Genomic DNA, 22,564 nt, shown 5'->3' on the forward strand with positions numbered 1-22,564 from the left:
CAATTAATCAAATTCATTTGATTAGCAACACCTGGCTGCTAATTGCCTTCATAATTTCTATGGAAGCAGTAAGGGTGTACTTAATTTTCACACACTGCTACCACATTTTTGGCTTACTTTATGTTAAATAAATAATGACAGGGTGAATATGTCATGTGTTGTTGGTCATCTGAGGTTGTATTTGCCTAATTTTAAGACCTGGTAAGGACCAGATGGCTTTTTATTATGTCCTGACACTTAAAACCTAGACTTGAAAGGGGGGGGGTGTACTTTCTTTTTCACATGACTGTACTAGAACATTGTTGGAACATTTGTGCAGTTTAGTTGATAAAATTTCATTGACTTTTATACACGTGACTCAACAAATGTTCATGCTAGCAAGTAACACATGACCGGTAGTTCTCTGGAGTAACACTTGACATCTGAACTGAGATTTAATTAATTTTATGCAAATTAGGTATGATGTATAATTCAAATGATTGGCTGCAGTAAATTCTTTGGGCTCCTCTTTAAAACTTCTACTTTAGTTCCCGCTAGTGTTTAGTTCCAATTCAACCACATTTGGTGCTCGAGCCTAAAGAAAAATCTCAGTATTCGTTCATTTCTCTTCAGTTAATCCTGCTCAGGATTGCTGAAGATCTAAAGTCTATCTGTTACCACCTCAAATACCCCTTTTTCAACCAACATGGACTGGATCTTTGAACCGATTCCATTCAGGATTCTTTGAACCTTGGTGCCAGCCCATGTTTTCACTCGTTTTGAGCAGAACTGTTGTAATCAAAGATGCGTCATGAACGAAGGGTGCTGTACAATTCACAACAGGACTAAGGCCCTGGCCACCCTGCAGCAGGCGATGGGTTTGCAAATACTTGGCGATGAAAAATCAAATCACGTTGCCACATTGTGAATGTGTATCCACCTCGTGAGTGGCCAAAAACATCACGAAAAATTTCAATGCATGCAAACTAAGCAGCAAAAATGTGGCATAGATGGGTTTGGGAATACTTCCTGAAGCTCAGGGAACCTTCGTCAAGCCTCTTGAGATGTATTTGTCTCAAATCCATGTCCCCGATACTCACAGGAGCTTCATCAACACAGCGGCTCGGCATCGCCTAACCTTCACCGAAACTTAAACAGTGCATTCCTATTCGGGGATCCTTTGGAGCACGTTGTGTGACGCTTGGGACCCAGTCATTATGGGAAACACCTGATACTGATTTGAGCGCAATCAGCATGCGCATATAAGGACACTGTTTTCAAAGACTTTGTAAAGTATTGTGTCAGGTATGCGGCGGTAGACAGGTCAAAGTGCAGGAAGAGTATTTATTATCAGGCGTGATATTTACAAAAACGAAACCGAAAGCAGAGTGGCTAGAAACAAACATGACAGTGATAATGATAATACTTCGCAAAGCCTCGGTGTCCTTATATGCGTGTGCTGATTGCGCTCAAATCAGCATCAGGTGTTTCCCATAACAACTGGGTCCTGTGAGCAAGCGAAGGCTTGACAGTGAAGTGTTCACCTGTTGTGTGGCAACAACTTTTAGCTCGCCTGTACATCGTCACCAAAACGCCTCGTTTAAACAGTAGGAGCAAGATGGTGGTGTGCATCAATTAGCTTTTGTTCTGTTATTGTAGATTTGTTTTTGGTTCATTTTTTTTTTCTGAAGATGTATCCTTTTCCATTGCCCTCTCCATTCTTGTGCTCTGCTTCTTCTCCGAACTAATGTCACGCCCACTGATCTCAACACGGCTCGTGCTAAAAAACCCAGCTATATTTTGCTTCCAGCTGGAAACCAACTTCTCAGGTTCGGAACCAAGTTATTTTTAGTTGAAATGCTTTGAACGGTTCAAAATTTTTGCGCGAACAAGAACGGAACCTGTTCCCTGTTGGTTGAAATGGGGTAAAAGTGTAGCATTTTTATTTTTCATGTTCAACAGCACTGTTCAAAGTGTGTTATTCCACTTCTACCTCAGCAATTTGCTTTATATTGTTGACTAATTAGTCACTGACCATGAGCTAGCCTAGTGGTTAGCGTGTCCGCCTCTCAACCGGGAACTTGCGAGTTTCAATTGTGGTAGGATCATACCAAAGACCATCATAAAAATGGTACCTAATGCCAACCGGCAAGGCACGCTGCAATACAGATGCAATACAGCGGGGCGTCAAACTTTCGTGGTTACTAGAGGACCAGCCCCCTCACTGTAACCCTAGCTGTATAATCGGCAAGAGGCTGAGGGCTATAGAAGCAGAGCTTGGCGCTGCCCAATGCGCCTTAAGGGTTTGGTTAGTACTGGGACGGGAGACTGCCTGGGAAGACCAGGGCATTTTTTTAGTCACTAAATAACCATATGTCATGCATTTTAACATTTTATAGCTAATGTTGCAAAAAGTCTACGAGACAAGCTAGGTCCTGTTATCACTAACGTTATAACAAGGTTCAATAACAGGCATCTCCTTTTCTACTCTTGTAGCTCATGAAACAAACAAGCAAACAAACAAACAAAAACCCACAGCTTGTCATTTTACCTTGAAACCAGAAAGCGTAAACTCCTACAAAGCACCGTGTCTGTTACAAAGTGTTGACACCAGAGACTCCTTCCATATTTGTTACATAAACATCTCCGAACATAAAAACGTTACTACAACAACACCTGATTATATGTTTTTCTTTCTTAAACAACATATTTTAAAAGGTTATAGACTATTAGGCTCAGGTTATGTTACGCATCCACCATACAAGTCTCTGTACATGCGCTGTTACTATAGAAACAATAACATATCAGGTTATCAAATTCAACCGTTCACTAAATTAATTCCTAGCACCTGACATGAGAATTGAAACAAAGACAGACAGGCCACGCCCACGAGAGACAAGAAACAATCCTGAGCGTCTTGTTACTTGCTAGTGTGAACGCAGTGTGAGGTTTCAAACAGAATTTTTTTTTTGTTGTTGTTTTTAAATTTAAATAAGCGCATCCAAGTTCTCAAAAGTCACCGCATCATGTTTCGCTTGTCTTTTGGAGCAGTAGAGCGCTCACCTTGGTTCAGCGTCGAGGTGCTGTTGATGTCTCCGGAGATGAAGGAAGACTCGGACTGCTTCCTCACCGTGTCGTTCCACATCCGCCTGATACGACTCTGTGACACATGCGCGCACACACAGACACACGCTGTTAGCTATTAGCGCATGCGGTGCGTTAAAAGCCAACACTAATTAACCAGAAGCAGAAGGTAACAATGATCATTATGCTCTTCGGCACGCAACCTCTTGCCCTTTGGGAGCAAATGCGACAAGAAAAAACAATTTTCAAATAAATAAAAATCATCATGTTCATACTTATGGCTGAGATGTTATTAAAATCGTAATTGCTCCAAGCATGACTTCATGGAAAAGCAATCACAATATATGTTTATGGCATCGTTACAGGACTAGCGCTGCAAGACGTATAAAAGTATAAACCATGCTGGGTTCTATTTAGCGAAATCCAGGGTTGATAAGGAAGTCTATTAGCGTGAGCTGGTACAATGACACGGCTGCTAATTGACGCTGGTAAGAGCACTACAGGTGCGAAGAAGAAGTCACACTGATGACACTGATGTTCTAACAGCGACAAAGGGTCTGATTCGCTCAGAGCGCCATTAAGGCGGCGAAGGGAAATAAATCCTGCTTGCTATTGATTTCCCTTTTGTTGGCAAAACCTACTAACCACAATTAGTCATAAAGAATCTCATTTAAGAGAATGATTAGGTTGGCACCGGATGAGAAATTAACTGCTTTCTACTCACGCAGGCCGATTAAATGAAGAAATGCGTCCCTGACACTTTAGCACAAAGACCGTAATGTAGCGTCAAGACTAATTACGTCAGGGCGTTAATAAACAAGCAAACAAGTGGTACGTGTAAAACTAGTCACAAGACGTGACTCAAAATGTCGGAGAAAACTTCGTAAGCAGATAAGGTGGGTTTTTTTTTTTTTTTTTATGATTCTCTGAGGAATGTAGGCCCGAAGGCACAAAATCACTTCCAGCATTAAGAACTGCAGGATCATTTCAGGCAGAAACATCCATATTTATCGGAACAACAACATTAAAAGCATGACAGCTATGGAATCAATTTTGTGCCAAAATGCTCATACAATACTTTTGAAATATCAAACAAAAACGACAAATCAAAAAACAAACAAACAAAAAAAGTCAATTTTTTTAGACTGGCAAACAAATTATTCATGTAATCGTGCAAAATATCAGTCTATTACTCTTCAGAAACCTTTTATTTTTGTTCTCAGTTTTGTTTGACGTAATTTATTTTGGTTGCGATTCCAGCTTTCTCGTTTGCGCTCCCTGACTTTTTGCTTGCAGTTTTGGCACAAACTTGACGTGTGGGTGGGCTGTCCAGGAATGCATTCCCATTGGCTAACTTGTGTTTGACTGACAGCTACGCTCAGCGATTCCCCCGGAGGCTGTTGCGGCCATTTCCTACTCGGATTTTGGCGGACTGTTTGACGAGTGACCGATCCATTGACGGTAAACAAGGATAGAGTGGACTTCAGTGGCGACTATGATAACGCATACAACACATTTGTCCCGTACTTACACTTTGTTGAATTAATTCAATATCATAGTCGCCACTGAAGTCCACTCGATCCTTGTTTACCGTCAATGGATCGGTCACTCGTCAAACAGTCCGCCAGAATCCGAGTAGGAAATGGCCGCAACAGCCTCCGGGGGAATGGCTGAGCGTAGCTGTCAGTCAAACACAAGTTAGCCAATGGGAATGCATTCCTGGACAGCCCACCCACACGTGAAGTTTGTGCCAAAACTGCAAGCAAAAAGTCAGGGAGCGCAAACGAGAAAGCTGGAATCGCAACCAAAATAAATTACGTCAAACAAAACTGAGAACAAAAATAAAAGGTTTCTGAAGAGTAATAGACTGATATTTTGCACGATTACACGAATAATTTGTTTGCCAGTCTAAAAAAATTAACTTTTTTTTTTTTTTGTATTTTGATTTGTTGTTTTTGTTTGATATTTCAAAAGTATTGTATGAACATTTTGGCACAAAATTGATTCCGTAGACGGCGGCCGAGCTGCTGATGGAGAAGTGAAAAGATGGAGGTGTAAGTGCTTCACCTGAGTGGCCGAGGAGTACCGGGCCGTGGAGCGAGACGTGGAGGTTTTGCCTACGCTGTGAGAGTTGTCCTGGGGCAAAGCACCACAGCACTGAGACTGACGGAAACACTTCCCGTATTCTTTACGCACCTGTGGGAACGCAAAAAAAAAAGTTTATGAAGTACAGCTGTTAGAAAGCATGGAAAAGTTTACGATCAGTACAGGATACAACACTTCAGGGGTGTGCTGTTAGAGGAAAATAATCAATCAGTGAGAAATGATGCGCAGCAGAGTCACTGTTACTAGCCTGAAGTTGATTATTTACCAATAGCAGCATGGCCCGAAGAGTGTTATTCCTCTTATACCATAGCAGTACTTTTTATCCATTTATAGCTCCATTTAATATTGTATCTAGAGTATAAAGGCAGCCTTCGAAGTGTTTTTTTAAACTTTATTCATCCATCGAGGGGAAATTTACATGTTCCAGCAGCTCACAGACCGATAGATAGATCGATAAATAGATTAGATATTTATCCCTTTATAGCTCCATTTAATATTGTTGTTTCTATACTATGAAGGCACTCTTCCGTGTTTTATTCTTCTTATACCACAACAGTACTTTCTATCCATTTACAGATACATTTAGTATTATTCTATCCACATTCACCGGATATGAGCAATCGTGCGCTCTGATTGGATACTCTACTACTAGGCTATCAGCTCATATACCTACCGTGAGGAGAGAAAAACAAAATGGCGGTGCGTGTTGATGAACCAACCGAGGACGAAATAAAAACTCGACTCGAAAACAAACACCCCCCTCAAAAAAAAGAGCAACAAAATATGGAATGAAAGTATTTGATGGTAAGAACGCATCTTTTTTTTCTTTTTCAAGAATTATTATTATTATTATTATTATCGCATTTTTCACAAATCGCTCCTGTCATTTCACAGGTTTGTTTCCATTCTTCATCTTTAAGCGTTAAAATTTGTTGACTTTTTTTTTTTTTAGACTGGTTCAAAATATCTCAAAGAAGTTTGAAAATGGGCGGCACGGTGGTGTAGTGGTTAGCGCTGTCGCCTCACAGCAAGAAGGTCCTGGGTTCGAGCCCCGTGGCCGGCGAGGGCCTTCCTGTGTGGAGTTTGCATGTTCTCCCCGTGTCCGCGTGGGTTTCCTCCGGGTGCTCCGGTTTCCCCCACAGTCCAAAGACATGCAGGTTAGGTTAACTGGTGACTCTAAATTGACCGTAGGTGTGAATGTGAGTGTGAATGGTTGTCTGTGTCTATGTGTCAGCCCTGTGATGACCTGGCGACTTGTCCAGGGTGTACCCCGCCTTTCGCCCATAGTCAGCTGGGATAGGCTCCAGCTTGCCTGCGACCCTGTAGAAGGATAAAGCGGCTACAGATAATGAGATGAGATGAAGTTTGAAAATGACATCACTGAAATGTCCAAGGAAGAATTAAATAAATGTCTAAGGTGGTGTTTACATTAGACCGTATCGGTATCGTTTTCGTTGCGGATGCACTGTCCGTGCACATTAAAACGCCGGGAAACGACTCCACAGGCGGAACAGTTTGAATCCGCCAGGGCCCACGTATTCAACCCAGTACGTATCTGATCCGGTGCTGTGTAAACATTGAGGAACAAGGATACGCAGTGCTGAGCTCTAGCTGACGTCGTCATTGGACAACGTCACTGTGACATCCACCTTCCTGATTCGCTGGCGTTGGTCATGCCACGTTGGTCATGTGAATGAGCAATACAGGAAGTGTGTTGAGGAAGTCATTAAGTGAATGAGCAATACAGGAAGTGTGTTGGTTACCGTAGCACTAAATAGTCTTGTTGTAATCGCAAAAAACGGCCGTTCTGCGAGGTGAAGAGTGTACCGAACACTGTTAGATCCTTCTAGCATGAACACGAAGGCCATACACGGTGAAAAAAAGGCGTCATTGTAGTACCAGTACTGCCGATAACATACCGGCATACTTCATTTTTTACAACGACATCCTTCCACTTGCAAGTGGTGAGTGACTTGCGCATGCCCGATATGCACTGGGATCATGTGACGTGCCGTCTAATTGGTCATGTGATTAGCGTATCCGTGTATTGGCGTTGCTGTGTGCACGGGGAACGGTTTTGTTGCGGGCACAGAAATTTTGTGTGTGTACGCGAATCGTTTTAAAAACGTTAATCTGATGATCCGCTGATTCGAAATAATGTAAACAGGGCCTAATGCTGTTCTATACCTCGACAGCACGACAGTAAGACGGCACTTTCTACAAAAACAAACAAACACTAAAGTCAATTCGTGCAGCCATTGGTAGGTTGGACATTTTGTAGAAAAAGTTTTTATTAGTCAAATTTGCAAAAAATACAAATAAAATGCTCCGTTTTTTAAAATCCAGTGAATGTGGATAGAATAAAACAGTTATTCCACTCAATCTGGTCGTACATGGATTACAGACAACTCGAGGCTACGCGCCTATCAGCTATCAGCTCATGTACGACTTGATTTCGTGGAATAACTGTTAATTGTATCGACAGTATGAAGGCATTCTCCAAAGTGTTTTATTCCTCTTCTACCACAGAAGTACTTTTTATCTATTTATAGCTATCTATACTACTAAAGGAAGGCTGTCTGTCTCTCTGTCTGTCTGTTCACCTGTGCATATCAACACGGCTGGACGCACATACTCCATACATTGCACATGGATTGGTGAGAACATTTTCGATTTTTCATTTCCCGTAGGCTACATGCTCACGCTAACACACTGCGCCCAGCCTCCCTGACTCGCCTGAGAGTTTCGATTGTACGGGACCTCGAAGAGCACCAACCAGAGGAAATCAGGTTCACGGGCAATAACTGCTAGTATCTAAATCTTGTAGAGGCACTCTACGGAGTATTTTGTTCCACTTATACCAGAACTGTACTCAGAGGTGGACAGTAACGAAGTACATTTACTTGAGTACTGTACTCAAGTACACTGAGTATCTGTACTTTACTTGAGTATTATTTTTTTGGAAACTTATGACTTCAACTTCACTACATTTGAAAGGCAAATATCATACTTTTCACTCCACTACATTTCTATCAAGCTCCTCGTTACTTGTTACTATGAAGCAGCTTTGAAAGCGGATGTTTTTTCTTTTCTAAAATGTGATTGGTTTGCTCGCAGGTGACACTGAGACAGCCGATCAGTAATCACTAGGGTCACGTCACGTCCATAGACTGGATAAAATCAAGATAAACGATTTCTCAACAGCATTATTTAACACAATCAGTTGATGGCAGAATGTTTCAGTTTTCTGAAAGAATTAAAGATTCGTCTTGTTTTAAATGTTTGCCGAAAACTAACCACATCACGGCCTACAAAAACTCGCCGTCCGACCTACGGAAGCATACTGAGGGATATAAACGTTTTATTCCAAGAGAAAGCTTGCAATGAAGTTGTCTGTGCTTTTAGAGCTAGCGATAACATTGCAAACGTAGCTACGCAATCTGGTTAGTCAAATGACTTTCTATGGATTTGCCCACCAAGTTGCCGTAGCCTTGTCCACAGCTAACGCTAACACACAGCTAGTTAACTTGGACACTCTTAGTTAGCATGTAAAAACAGAGTTACGCTAACATGAATAATGTTACGTAACTTATCTGAAGGCTTTTCAGAAATATGTTTTAACATAATCTTGCCAAATAAACAATGTAGAAATCTTTCTTTTCTAGTAGCGTTAGCTACCCAATATAATTTCAAGTTTGCTAGCATGTCAGGTGGAGTTTCACTGACTAGCGAGCTTAATGTTAAACCACCATGATGGCACAGCATGCGTTCATTTTGTGAATTCACATTTTGTCTTTGGTAACGGCGTTAGGTTTTGTAAGTGTTGTGGCAATAATACAACAACACGTTGACGGAAAATGTACTTTTAAAACTTAAGTATTTTTAAAAGCAAGTACTTCAGTACTTTAACTTAAGTAAAAAATTGACATTTGACCAGCGGGATCTGTACTTTGACTTAAGTAATGAAGTCGGGTACTTTGTCCAACTCTGACTGGACTTATCCATTTATTCGTAGTTACGTTAAATCTCGTCATACGTGATTCCATCATGTCCGTTTAAAAAAAACAATCAAATCAAAACACGCTTACGACAGGAAGTTGACTTCTGTTACATTTGTACGCACTAAGTTTTATCCGTTTCTAGTTGTAGAACTCTCTGAAACAAGTTAGTTTCACTTTCTCTCTTGACACTGAGCAAAAAACAATCACTGACCATTACAAAGTACTGACAGTGGAGACTCCTTTCTTCTCTAAACCTTAAACAAACATCTCCTTATCGAAAACGTCAGGGTTTTATCCGTCTGTGAACGAGTTGTTACGATGGAAACAACATTCCTATAAACCTGTGATTCCGCCCAATCAGATTTGAGAATTTGAGAGTGCTGTGGCAGAAATCTAGCTGATCCTATACGCTCATCCTCGTGGTCAACAGCACTGACCGAGCTCTGAATACCGTTCGGGTTTTGCGCATGTTGTTCTTTTGTTCACCGTAGGTGCCTGACAAACCCTTTTGTCCATCAAATACATTTGCTTATCGAGTGCCTCTTTTTAAGCAGCGGCACAATCTCGGCATCAAAAAGCCTCATTTCACCCTCGAGAGGCCACGGCTAATGGAGCAGACAGCCAAATGCTTGTTTTGACACCACTGATGAATTGAAACATTAAACACAGGAAAGGATAACTCGTAATAAAGTTTCCCTGCAGCCACATCTCCACCAGTTTACACATCGCCGCCGGTGAGATGGCAGCTCTAGTAACGTCAAGATTCATTTAATTACACGCCGCCTATTAAGGATGTATTAAGGATGCGGCCCGATAAATACACAGCCCAACCTGGAACTGTCTTTAAAAGTAAAAGCACAGAGCACACGCATGCTGTGGAAGTCTTGGAATCATTATACGTGAGCGAGTTGCTAATAGTCCCCAGAGGCACATGAGGCGAACGTTATTTCCCTGATCGCGACAGCTAATCACGAGGCATAAGCTCATGTGATTGCTGCTTAATTAAATTACACAAACAAACACTGAAATCAGAAAGGAGGACCAGGGATAGTCAGGCCAAGAGTGTTTGTTTTCAGGTCTGCTTTCTGGAACAAACCGAGAGGCCCAGTTTCCTTTAAATATAGCCGAGGGAGCTGTGAATGTGTCTGTACCTTCTTCTGGAGGAGACAGTGGAAGATGAAGATGAACATCCCTTGCAGTGTGTTGAAGACGGTGAAGAGGTAGGCCATGATGATGGACGAATCGTTCAGGAAGAACAACCCGAACGACCAGGTCAGGCCAAGCAGACAGAGCAAAGCGAACGCTCCCAGCACCCACGACCTGCAAACACAATGGTGGCATTATATAATTAAGCCCCGCCCCATCTTTAAAAAAAAAAGGATGATATAATTTTGGCTTTATTATTAGTTTTGTTTTTTTTTTGGCCATTGATGAGATAAAACATCACTCCTCAACACTACTAGTTTTGTGTGATTCAAGACATTGAATGTTAAAATATATATCATTAAGCCCTGCCCCTGTTTTTTTTTTTTTTGTTTGTTTTAAGGCATTTTATATTTTAGGCTTTATTTTTTTGCCATTAATGAGATAAAGCATTATACAACACTAGTAGTTTTGTGTGATTCAAGATACTGATAGAGTTTTAGATTTTAAAAAAATAAAGGTATGTTAAAAAAAATGTATATATATCATTAAGTCCCGCCCCGTCTTTAAAAAAAAAAAAAGCATGATATATTTTTGGCTTTTTTTTCTCTTTTGCTATCAATGAGATAAAACGTCACTCCTCAACACTACTAGTTTTGTGTGATTCAAGATATTGATAGAGTTTTAGATTTTAAAAAAATATGTCATTAAGCCCCACCCCTGTTTTTTTAATTTTTTTAAAGCATGATATATTTTATATTTTCAGCTTTGTTTTTTGTTTTTTTTTGCCACGGATGAGATAAAACATCACTCCTCAACACTGCTAGTTTTGTGTGATTCAAAATATTGATAGAGTTTTAAATAAAAAAAAGTAAAAAAAAAATTGACATCATTAAGCCCCGCCCCTGTCTTTAAAAAAAAAAGCATGATATGTTTTATATTTTTGGCTTTTTTTTTGCCATTAATGAGCTAAAGCATTATTCAACACTACTAGTTTTGTGTGATTCAAGATACTGATAGAGTTTTAAATAAAAAAAAAAGGTATGTTAAAAAAATTTAAAAATCATGAAGCCCCGCCCCTGTCTTTAAAAAAAAAAAAGCATGATATATTTTTGGCTTTTTTTTTGCCATTAATGAGATAAAACATCACTCCTCAACACCACTAGTTTTGTGTGATTCAAAATATTGATGAGTTTTAAATAAAAAAAGTAAAAAAAAAAATTATCATTAAGCCCCGCCCCTGTCTTTAAAAAAAAAAAGCATGATATATTTTATATTTTTGACTTTATTTTTTTGCCATTAATGAGAAAGCATTATTCAACACTACTAGTTTTGTGTGATTCAAGATACTGATAGAGTTTTATATTAAAAAAAAAGGTATGTTAAAAAAATAAAAAAATCATGAAGCCCCGCCCCGTCTTTAAAAAAAAAAGCATGATATATTTTTGGCTTTTTTTTCTCTTTTGCTATCAATGAGATAAAACGTCACTCCTCAACACTACTAGTTTTTTGTGATTCAAGATATTCATAGAGTTTTAGATTAAAAAAAAAAATGTCATTAAGCCCCGCCCCTGTTTTTTTTTTTTTTTAAAGCATGATATATTTTATATTTTCAGCTTAGGATTTTTTTTTTTGCCATTAATGAGATAAAACATCACTCGTCAACACTGCTAGTTTTGTGTGATTCAAGATATTGATAGTTTTAGATTAAAAAAAAAAATCATTAAGCCCCGCCCCTGTTTTTTAAATTATTTTTTTAAAGCATGATATATTTTATATTTTTAGCTTTGGTTTTTTTTTTGCCACTGATGAGATAAAACATCACTCCTCAACACTGCTAGTTTTGTGTGATTCAAAATATTGATAGAGTTTTAGATTTAAAAAAAAGGTTAAAAAATTGACATCATTAAGCCCCGCCCCATCTTTTAAAAAAAAAGCATGATATATTTTATATTTTTGGCTTTATTTTTTTTTGCCATTAATGAGATAAAGCATTATTCAACACTACTAGTTTTGTGTGATTCAAGATACTGATAGAGTTTTATATTAAAAAAAAAAGGTATGTTAAAAAAATTAAAAAATCATGAAGCCCCGCCCCTGTCTTTAAAAAAAAAACATGATATATTTTTGGCTTTTTTTGCCATTAATGAGATAAAACATCACTCCTCAACACTACTAGTTTTGTGTGATTCACAATATTGACAGAGTTTTAGATAAAAAAAAAAGGTTAAAAAAATTGACATTAAGCCCCGACCCTGTCTTTAAAAAAAAAAAAAGCATGATATATTTTATATTTTTGGCTTTATTTTTTTTGCCATTAATGAGAAAGCATTATTCAACACTACTAGTTTTGTGTGATTCAAGATACTGATAGAGTTTTATATTAAAAAAAAGGTATGTTAAAAAAATTAAAAAATCATGAAGCCCCGCCCCTGTCTTTAAAAAAAAAAAACATGATATATTTTTGGCTTTTTTTTTTTGCCATTAATGAGATAAAACATCACTCCTCAACACCACTAGTTTTGTGTGATTCAAAATATTGATAGAGTTTTAGATTTAAAAAAAAAAAAAAACATGTTCAAAAAATTGACATCATTAAGCCCCGCCCCTGTCTTTAAAAAAAAAAAAAGCATGATATGTTTTTGGCTTTTTTTTTTTTTGCCATTGATGAGATAAAAATCACTCAACACTACTAGTTTTGTGTGAGTCACAATTTTGATAGAGTTTTAGATTTAAAAAATAAAGGTATGTTCAAAAAAATTATATATATCATTAAGCCCCGCCCCATCTTTAAAAAAAAAACGCATGATATATTTTTGCCTTTATTTTTTGCTCTATATTGATGAGATAAAGCATTACTCAACACTACTATTTGTGTGTTTTTCAAGATATTGATAGTTTTAGATTTTAGCCCTCACACACACACACACACACACACACACACACACACCACGGCTGGTTTCCATTCATTTATTCCAAAATAAATCGAAGCGACTCGCTTTCCTCCAGTAAGTGTGCTTTTCTTCACATTTTATGAGCACGATACAACTAAATGGCACACAAGCCTCCATAAATAAATAACCCAGACACAAACCTGCAACGCTCAGCGATTTATCATCAAAACGACTCCTGAACAAAACCTAATGACGTCTCACGCTTATTAGAATTTAATAAGGTATTAAAACATGAATAAAACAAGCCCGCCGGACTTGAATGAACATCAGGACAGAAACGGATCACTCAGAACTCTGACATTTCATAAAACGTCATTAAAATTATAATGCAGTCGTTCCGAATGCAAAATGTGACCATTTACGACTACAACCATAAAAAAATAAGAATGATATTCAATAAAACCTCTTCTTACACGACAAAGTGTGACAATATGAATAAAAAATTATCCCGGCCTTGAAAATAGACGCCAGAGCAGACTTTTTAAACTGGAAGCATTTTTTCAAAAAAAAAAAAAAAAAAAAAATATATATATATATATATATATATATATATATATATATATATATATATATATATATATATATATATATAACCAAAAAGATTATCGTCTGTAAACAATCAGGACACAAAGCTGAGAAGAACTGTGAAATCGTTATATTAATCATTTAGAAAGCAAAATGGAAGGAGGAAATATTACATTCATAGTTTATTATTCATTTTAAAGCACGTACACGCTTGAATTATTGAGAAACTACGAGCGCTGGATGTTTAATGGGGTATAATTTTAATTGAGTATTATATGATGTGACAATATGCATAAAAAATTCACACTGTATAAAAATATACAGTACGTCAAGATAGAAATTTATCACCATCTGGGGAACTGAGTTTAATCCTGTAAGCATTTGTTGTTCTTCGGATTTTATTATTGCGACTCGGAAAGTCAGAGAGGACAAATTAGGACAGTTTAATATGTTTCTTCTTCCTCTTATTGCTACTACTATGCCTATAGTATTTATTAAATCAAAAATATGACGTGTAAAGAAACGCTGGAGACCAAAAAAAAAAGGCTTAAAAATAATGAAATGAAACGTTTCAATGTTTAAAAAAATACTTAAAAGAGTACGCAGTAAGGGTAGTATCTTAGTGGCCTGCGACAGCCTGCGACTAGTTGGAGACACAACAATTGCGATAAAATGCGACAATTTTCACTTGGAATCGCACTGAATTGATATTCGCATATTTTCCCTCGGCAGGCAGGGAAGTAGAGGAAGCCTCACAGAAACTGACTTGAGAAGGGTTCGCGATGGCTTTGCGACACCAGTGACGCATTTGCGGCTATTTGTGTCAGAAAACAGAATCCAGGGACACATGTCGGCCCGGGGGCATTTTGAGTTTTTGGCAGATTCAGAAAGTACAGTTTCTAAGCTTTCCAATGATGCCTTCCATGTGGAGAATTGACAATATTTGAAGAATGTGTGGCCTTTTGAAAGTGTATACCTCTTAAAACAGAAAAGGGAGAAAATCGCCCTCAAAGTTTTCCATCTCAGCTACTCTGGGTGTAGGGCGGGCACATAATGGTGCTCATCTGCATGACATTAAGGAAAGCTCTACCCCCTACAAGCTAGCACGGTGCTACTTTCATGTAAACAAAGATCACCACGTCAATTTTCCTTCCATGCAAAGTATGCCCAACACAATTATGAAGTACAAAAATAAGTCCTAAAGTATACTTTAACGTTTTGTGCTTGAAAAATTACTCACACCGTAAGAAAGAAAGATAGCACGATGATGACACAACTAACACAACACTAGTTTCATGTAAAGCCTCGGTCACAACCGGCCGTACCGTGCTCCTACGGCCGGTCTACACGCAAAAAACGCACGAGAGCGTGCGTGTGATGTGCTGATTTTCAAGCCACAGACCGGCCGCAGAGGTTCTTTGTCATGTCAAACAAACTCTACGGGCGCTTACGTTTTTTTCAGGTTGCAAGACAAACTTACGGCCAACGCGCGTCTTTCTCCATGAACAAAAAAAAAAAAACGCAGCGATTTGGGAAACGCCAAAAATCACACGGCCAAAAAATCGTACGTCCGGTTGTGACCTAGGCTTAACCAAACCACAACACTCTCCGTTACATGCAGAAATAACCACACAGCCTTAGATTAATAAACTCACCCCATCAGAAAGAGAAACGGCGCCTTGCACACATCAATGCCTCCGATGGAATGTAATCCTAGCTTCCTTTTGGTTGCGTTTTTTTTTTGCTAGAAATGGTTATCTCCAATGTAAATACCGTGCGTCTGTTTGCTTCAGTGTTTCAGCTCCTCTGCGCTCTGTTTAGCTTGCTCATTCCATAGTGAAATCACACGCCTGTATGCAGCTTAAGTAGCCACGAGCTCAGCTCGTATCATACAGCTGATTCGCAAAAAAAACAAAAGACTTAAATCATCATGTGAATGGCCCATATGGTAATTTACCCACACCCCCCAGCAGGCTACAGTCCTGACAAAAACAAGACAATTTGCAACAAAAAATGTATGCTTTTCCAACAAAACAGTCTATTATCTGAAATACTGATTGCATTCTTCAAGATCTCAACTTGCACATGATGGAAAAAAACAAAAATCACAAATTTCGAAAAAAAAAATGCTTCTTTTGCGATTATCTCGGATTCATTTCGGCCGACATGTGTCCCTGGATTCGGTGAGGGGTCACATTTTGAGATAAATTTTGTCGCGTGTTCAAAATTTCAGCGACCAAGGAGCGACACTTTGCGACTCATGCGAGGAAATCGAGAAGCCCCGCGAATGTTTCAAGACACTTTTGAAACTCTCTCGCGAATGATGTTCGCAATTTGTCGCAGCCCAGTGAGAGACTGGCTTAAGGTATAATAAAAGAAACAACGAACCAATATCACTGGTCTACAGGGAAAATGCATCCGAAATAAAATTTAGTCAAACTTGACTAATTGTAGGTCAATGAGAATGAAAATGAAGCTTGAAGTTCTTTCTGGGTCGGTACAGTGTATACGAACCTTGACATGGGAACGGTAGACGCTATGCAGGTTATAAAGGGAAGGGTTCCTAATTTAAAACTGCGTATTTTAGTCATTTCATAAATACACTCACCGGCCACTTTAATAGGAACTCGTTCTTGGTTCTAAGATCCCTGTTCTTGGCTGCAGGAGTGGAACCTGATATGTTCTTCTGTTGCATGCTGAGATGCTTTTTTTGCTCACCACGGTCGTAAAGAGTGATTATTCTGTCTGTGTAAACTCTGGAGACTGTTATTTGTGCGTGAAAACCCCCAGGAGATCAGGAGTTTCCGAAATACTCAAACCAACACCCATCTCATCTCATCTCATTATCTGTAGCCGCTTTATCCTGTTCTACAGGGTCGCAGGCAAGCTGGAGCCTATCCCAGTTGACTACGGGCGAAAGGCGGGGTACACCCTGGACAAGTCGCCAGGTCATCACAGGGCTGACACATAGACACAGACAACCATTCACACTCACACTCACACCTACGGTCAATTTAGAGTCACCAGTTAACCTAACCTGCATGTCTTTGGACTGTGGGGGAAACCGGAGCACCCGGAGGAAACCCACGCGGACACGGGGAGAACATGCAAACTCCGCACAGAAAGGCCTTCGCCGGCCACGGGGCTCGAACCCGGACCTTCTTGCTGTGAGGTGACAGTGCTAACTACTATACCACCGTGCCGCCCATGTATATATATATTTGAATAAGGACGAAACTATGTGCTTATATATTTATAGACATTTGTTTTTTGCCATTTGTTTCATAATACATTTTACTTATATAACCTTTTTGCTGATTTTCTATCGCATTACATAAAAAGAACAGGTGAAATATTATCATGTAAAGAAACCAGAACCACATGAACAGACCTGGCTTTACAATTTATTATGAAAACACTACGATCTACACAATGTACGTCAGTAGAAAATATAAAATCTGAAATATCTTGGAGGGGGCGGCACGGTGGTGTAGTGGGTAGCGCTGTCGCCTCACAGCAAGAAGGTCCGGGTTCGAGCCTAGCAGCCGGCGAGGGCCTTTCTGTGTGGAGTTTGCATGTTCTCCCCGTGTCCCCGTGGGTTTCCTCCGGGTGCTCCGGTTTCCCCCACAGTCCAAAGACATGCAGGTTAGGTTAACTGGTGACTCTAAATTGACCGTAGGTGTGAATGTGAGTGTGAATGGTTGTCTGTGTCTATGTATCAGCCCTGTGATGATCTGGCGACTTGTCCAGGGTGTACCCCGCCTTTCACCCGTAGTCAGCTGGGATAGGCTCCAGCTTGCCTGCGACCCTGTCGAACAGGATAAAGCGCCTAGAGATGATGAGATGAGATGAAATATCTTGGAAGCTGTAGGCAATCAGCTGTTTTAATTGTCATGTTTGAATTCAGCGCAACAAATTCCATAATAAGTGTCAGATTTCATCTCCGAAGCAGACACCTTCTGAAAAATTGTTGTTAGTGTATTTGGTGTGAGACGACCCTTTGCTTTAAAAAAAAACAAGAGTAGTCTCAGGTGCAATGAGTGCCGTTTTATGCGGAAATGAGCTGTAGGTTTTACTGAGCATCTTACAGAACCAGCCACAGTTCTTCTGGACACTTTGACTGTCACACTCGCTTCTTCATTTTGCACTTATTCATAGATCAGAAAGCTAAATTTTACTTGATGGATTCACATTGCGCAGCTTTATAATTATTAAAACATCTCACTACATGACTCTAAGTGCATTACAGTCCAAGCGTAAAATTCACCAGGACTCTAAAACCGATGGAAATTTCCCAGCAGTTGCCTGATCTGCTTTTTTCACGCGTTTTTTTAAAAAACGATCGTGAAATAAGTCACGATTTAAAAAGCGACACGTCACCATTTACGACAATTTATTAGCATTATAGCGTCAGGCGTAACGATCCCCGTGTAAAATTCACCTGCGTGTCAGAACAGAAATTTATCAGCAAGAAACCCCCCGGCAGGAAAATGAACATCGATCCCGTTCGCTGCTTCGTTCCACGTTTTTCCTCGTGAAATACAACTGTTAAATGGGTTGTAAAGGTTCATAAATTATGCATGAGCGATCGGAAAAAAAAACATAAATCATTTAATTTAATAGTGAATAAGAAAGAAACGGTGTCGTAAAATCAGTAACAGGGAGCTAATATTTTTGGAAAACAAAATATGCTCCGTTTAATCAGGCTGGGAAAAGGACAAGGTGTGTTTAAAAATAAATAAATAAAATGAAATTTTATGTCTAAATAAATGCATGAATAAATAAATAGATAGATAGATAGATAGATAGATAGATAGATAGATAGATAGATAGATAGATAGATAGATAGAATAGGAATAAATGAATAAATAAATAACTGGGTCAATGAATAAATAAATAAACAGAATAGAATAAGTGAATGAATTAATAAATAAATAAATTACTAGATAGATAGATAGATAGATAGATAGATAGATAGATAGATAGATAGATAGATAGATAGATAGATAGGAACAAAGAAATGAATAAATAAATAAAGGGAATAGGAATAAATGAATAAATACATAGATAGATAGATAGATAGATAGATAGATAGATAGATAGATAGATAGATAGATAGATAGATAGATAGATAGATAGATAGGAACAAAGAAATGAATAAATAAATAAAGGGAATAGGAATAAATGAATAAATACATAAATTGATAGATAGATAGATAGATAGATAGATAGATAGATAGATAGATAGATAGATAGATAGATAGATAGATAGATAGATAGATAGATAGATAGATAAAAAGGGAAAATAAATAAAGGGAATAGGAATAAATGAATAAATACATAAATTGTTAGATAGATAGATAGATAGATAGATAGATAGATAGATAGATAGATAGATAGATAGATAGATAGATAGATAGATAAGGGAATATAAATAAATAAATAAATGGAATAGGAATGAATGAATGAATGAATGAATGAGGGGAATAGGAATAAATTAATGAATAGATAGATAGATAGATAGATAGATAGATAGATAGATAGATAGATAGATAGATAGATAGATAGATAGATTCCCTTGGCTCTAAATGTCAGAATGGAAATTCCCACCACAAAAAAAAAGCAAAAAAAAACCAACCACCCCGGCGTTGATCCCTGATCCAGTCTGTATGTTTTTTTTTCCTTTTTATATTTTAATCGTGCAGAACAACAGCTAAATGTCACGTTAAGGCCCATAAGTAACTCCGACACAAATCACAAATCCGCTCAGAAATTTGATAAGAATGCCCAGAGAGCTGCGCTGCTCGATGACAGTATTTCACTCGGCTCTCGTGGGGTCTTGAGAGTGAGAGAGTGAGAGAGAGAGAGAGAGAGAGAGAGAGAGAGAGAGAGAGTCTATGCTGCGCAGCCGAGCGTGCCCCCACTGCACCCCACCCCACCCCGAGACATTCCGGGAACTCTTTGTGCGGATCAAATGACACGTTTGCTCGACGCGATGGCCGGCGGCCTGCTCCGGCGACGTGACACGAAGGGGAATTTTTCTTTTTCTCGTCTCCTGTTACACACCACGGCACAGCGTGACGAGTCGCACAGCAGCTATGACCACTTGTCGTGTGTAAAAACGTCTCAATTTGAAGCTGCACAAAATATGTTCGTGCTTCTCAAGGACGCTGTTTACAAGAGGCCGGGCTGATGGCACGGTGGACGACTTAATTACGCCGCACGAAAGGTTAACGGTTTTCCTAATTACAGCCATAAACTCAAATGAGCCCCTTCGGAAACGTTTAACGGAAGGCTACGCTGGGATTCAACCTTCACCCCGTCCTTAAACTTTGACCTGAAACTTTCTCCGACGTACCTTTGGATGCAAATTGCACGCTACAAACCCGTGTTCGTTATTATCACTCTGTAATTCCAATTAGGGATGGTGTGTGATAAAGTGTGACCGTGCAGGCGAAAGCAATTAGGACAAAAAAGCGACGCGGACAAAATGGGAATAAAAATGAATCAGGCGTCTTTGGGAAATAAATGGAGCGGAGTGAATGTAAAAACAACACTCTTACCTGATGCTCTCCAGGCGGCTGGAGTCGGGCTTCACCGAGGTGGAGTGCTTCACCATCTTGTACATGGTCACGACCAGGAAGGCCAGATTGAGCTGTCAAAACATTGAGAACCTGGTAAGTGGACCACACAGTGGCGTTCCTTCATTTCCTGGAATCCACAATGGCGTTTAATCATCCCCGTGACATGTTTATCATCACTAACAGACCCATTTTTATACTTGATGCTTTTGCACAAGAGTGTTTTCTCAGGCCAGAGTCTGAGGTCACAGCACCACCGGGTCCCACTTGGGATTTGAACTCACAACCCTATGATTTGGATGCTGTTAGTTCAGCTATTGGAGCGTGGTGCGCTAAAAAAGGTTTATGTTGGCTGTAACGTGTTACGTCCTGAGACCAGAACGCTTTCGATAACTCATTTCGGCTCGCTCGCTGCGGTGTCAGAGCACTACGATGGATCACATCTGCTGGAAAGCCCCAAGAATTTAATCACGCTTCATAAAAACGCAAGTCAAGAACTTCCCTTTCCATAAGCAGCGATCGAATGTCCTAACAGGATCCCATGTGTTTGAAATGTTCATAAACTCTTAATATGATTAATGGAACAGAGGTCCGAGTCTTAAATCCAGGGCTGATGCGCAGTATTGTTTTATTGTACAGTACGTAATGGGATCCATGGATACACCTTAAACCCCCATCCCCCCACACCGTTCCCAGTGTTCCCGGCCAGCAGCGAGAAAAGTTCGCTGCTAGTTCCCAGGAATTATTGTCTGCAGCGCTACCAGTTAGTCTTAATTTGAAATACATGAGCTGTTCAAGACGGAGTGTTTCACAGACGCCTTACCAGGCTGCTGTAAGTCATAACCGTGAGCCGTCAAGGAAATCGGTGCGCTGCCAGAACCTGTGTTTTTCTTTTTCACCGCCCAGAATCTGGGAATGTTGAGCGAGTCCAAGTTACAGCGTAATGGAAGCAGCGAGACGCACTAAATCAGCAGCACCAATTAAAAAGCGAGCGTCTTCCACGGAAACGGGTGAGGTGTACAGACAGGGTTATTCGAGACGAAAGAAATCAATGGATAAAAAAAAAATGAAACAAATAAACAAAATGTGAAAGAAAGAAAGAAAGAAAGAAAGAAAGAAAGAAAGAAAGAAAGAAAGAAAGAAAGAAAGAAAGAAAGAAAGAAAGAAAGAAAGAAAGATTCAGTAATAATGTAAAAGACACAAGAAAGAAAGAAAGAAAAAGAAAGAAAGATTCAGTAATGTAAAAGACAAGAAAGAAAGAAAGAAAGAAAGAAAGAAAGAAAGAAATGAAAAGAGAAAAAAGACAGAAATTAAAGAAATATTAACAAGGAAAGAAAGAAAGAAAGAAAGAAAGAAAGAAAGAAAGAAAGAAAGAAAGAAAGATTCAGTAATAATGTAAAAGACAAAAGAAAGAAAGAAAGAAAGAAAGAAAGAAAGAAAGAAAGAAAGAAAGAAATGAAAAGAGAAAAAAGAAAGACAGAAATTAAAGAAATATTAACAAGGAAAGAAAAAGAAGAAAGAAAGAAAGAAAGAAAGAAAGAAAGAAAGAAAGAAAGAAAGAAAGAAAGAAAGAAAGAAAGAAAGAAAGAAAGATTCAGTAATAATGTAAAAGACACAAGAAAGAAAGAAAGAAAGAAAGAAAGAAAGAAAGAAAGAAAGAAAGAAAGAAAGAAAGAAAGAAAGAAAGATTCAGTAATGTAAAAGACACAAGAAAGAAAGAAAGAAAGAAAGAAAGAAAGAAAGAAAGAAAGAAAGAAATGAAAAGAGAAAAAAGACAGAAATTAAAGAAATATTAACAAGGAAAGAAAGAAAGATTCAGTAATAATGTAAAAGACAAAAGAAAGAAAGAAAGAAAGAAAGAAAGAAAGAAAGAAAGAAAGAAAGAAAGAAAGAAAGAAAAAGAAAGAAATGAAAAGAGAAAAAAGAAAGACAGAAATTAAAGAAATATTAACAAGGAAAGAAAAAGAAGAAAGAAAGAAAGATTCAGTAATAATGTAAAAGACACAAGAAAGAAAGAAAGAAAGAAAGAAAGAAAGAAAGAAAGAAAGAAAGAAAGATTCAGTAATAATGTAAAAGACACAAGAAAGAAAGAAAGAAAGAAAGAAAGAAAGAAAGAAAGAAAGAAAGAAAGAAAGAAAGGAAAGCAGTAAGACAAACCCACCCCAGCCCATAAAGAAGCTGACGAGCGAGT

At 38.7% G+C, this 22,564-nt stretch overlaps 1 protein-coding gene across 13 annotated transcripts in view; it reads right to left on the minus strand.

The window, feature by feature from the left end:
• LOC132875318 (adhesion G protein-coupled receptor L2-like) overlaps nt 1-22,564 on the minus strand; it is a 407,634-nt gene that overhangs the window by 119,344 nt on the left and 265,726 nt on the right. For all 13 annotated transcript variants that reach the window (XR_009651878.1, XR_009651883.1, XM_060912544.1 and 10 more), the window contains 4 exons: nt 20,356-20,447; nt 10,322-10,490; nt 5,131-5,259; nt 3,043-3,139 (listed from right to left, as the gene is read on the minus strand). Coding sequence is in view for 11 of the 13 variants with exons in the window: in XM_060912544.1 (XP_060768527.1) it covers nt 3,043-3,139; nt 5,131-5,259; nt 10,322-10,490; nt 20,356-20,447 (487 nt within the window). In the remaining 2 variants the exon portion in view is untranslated. The remainder of the gene's footprint in view (nt 1-3,042; nt 3,140-5,130; nt 5,260-10,321; nt 10,491-20,355; nt 20,448-22,564) is intronic.

This window comes from Neoarius graeffei, chromosome 1, assembly GCF_027579695.1.
Source record: "Neoarius graeffei isolate fNeoGra1 chromosome 1, fNeoGra1.pri, whole genome shotgun sequence".
Lineage (NCBI taxonomy): Eukaryota > Metazoa > Chordata > Actinopteri > Siluriformes > Ariidae > Neoarius > Neoarius graeffei.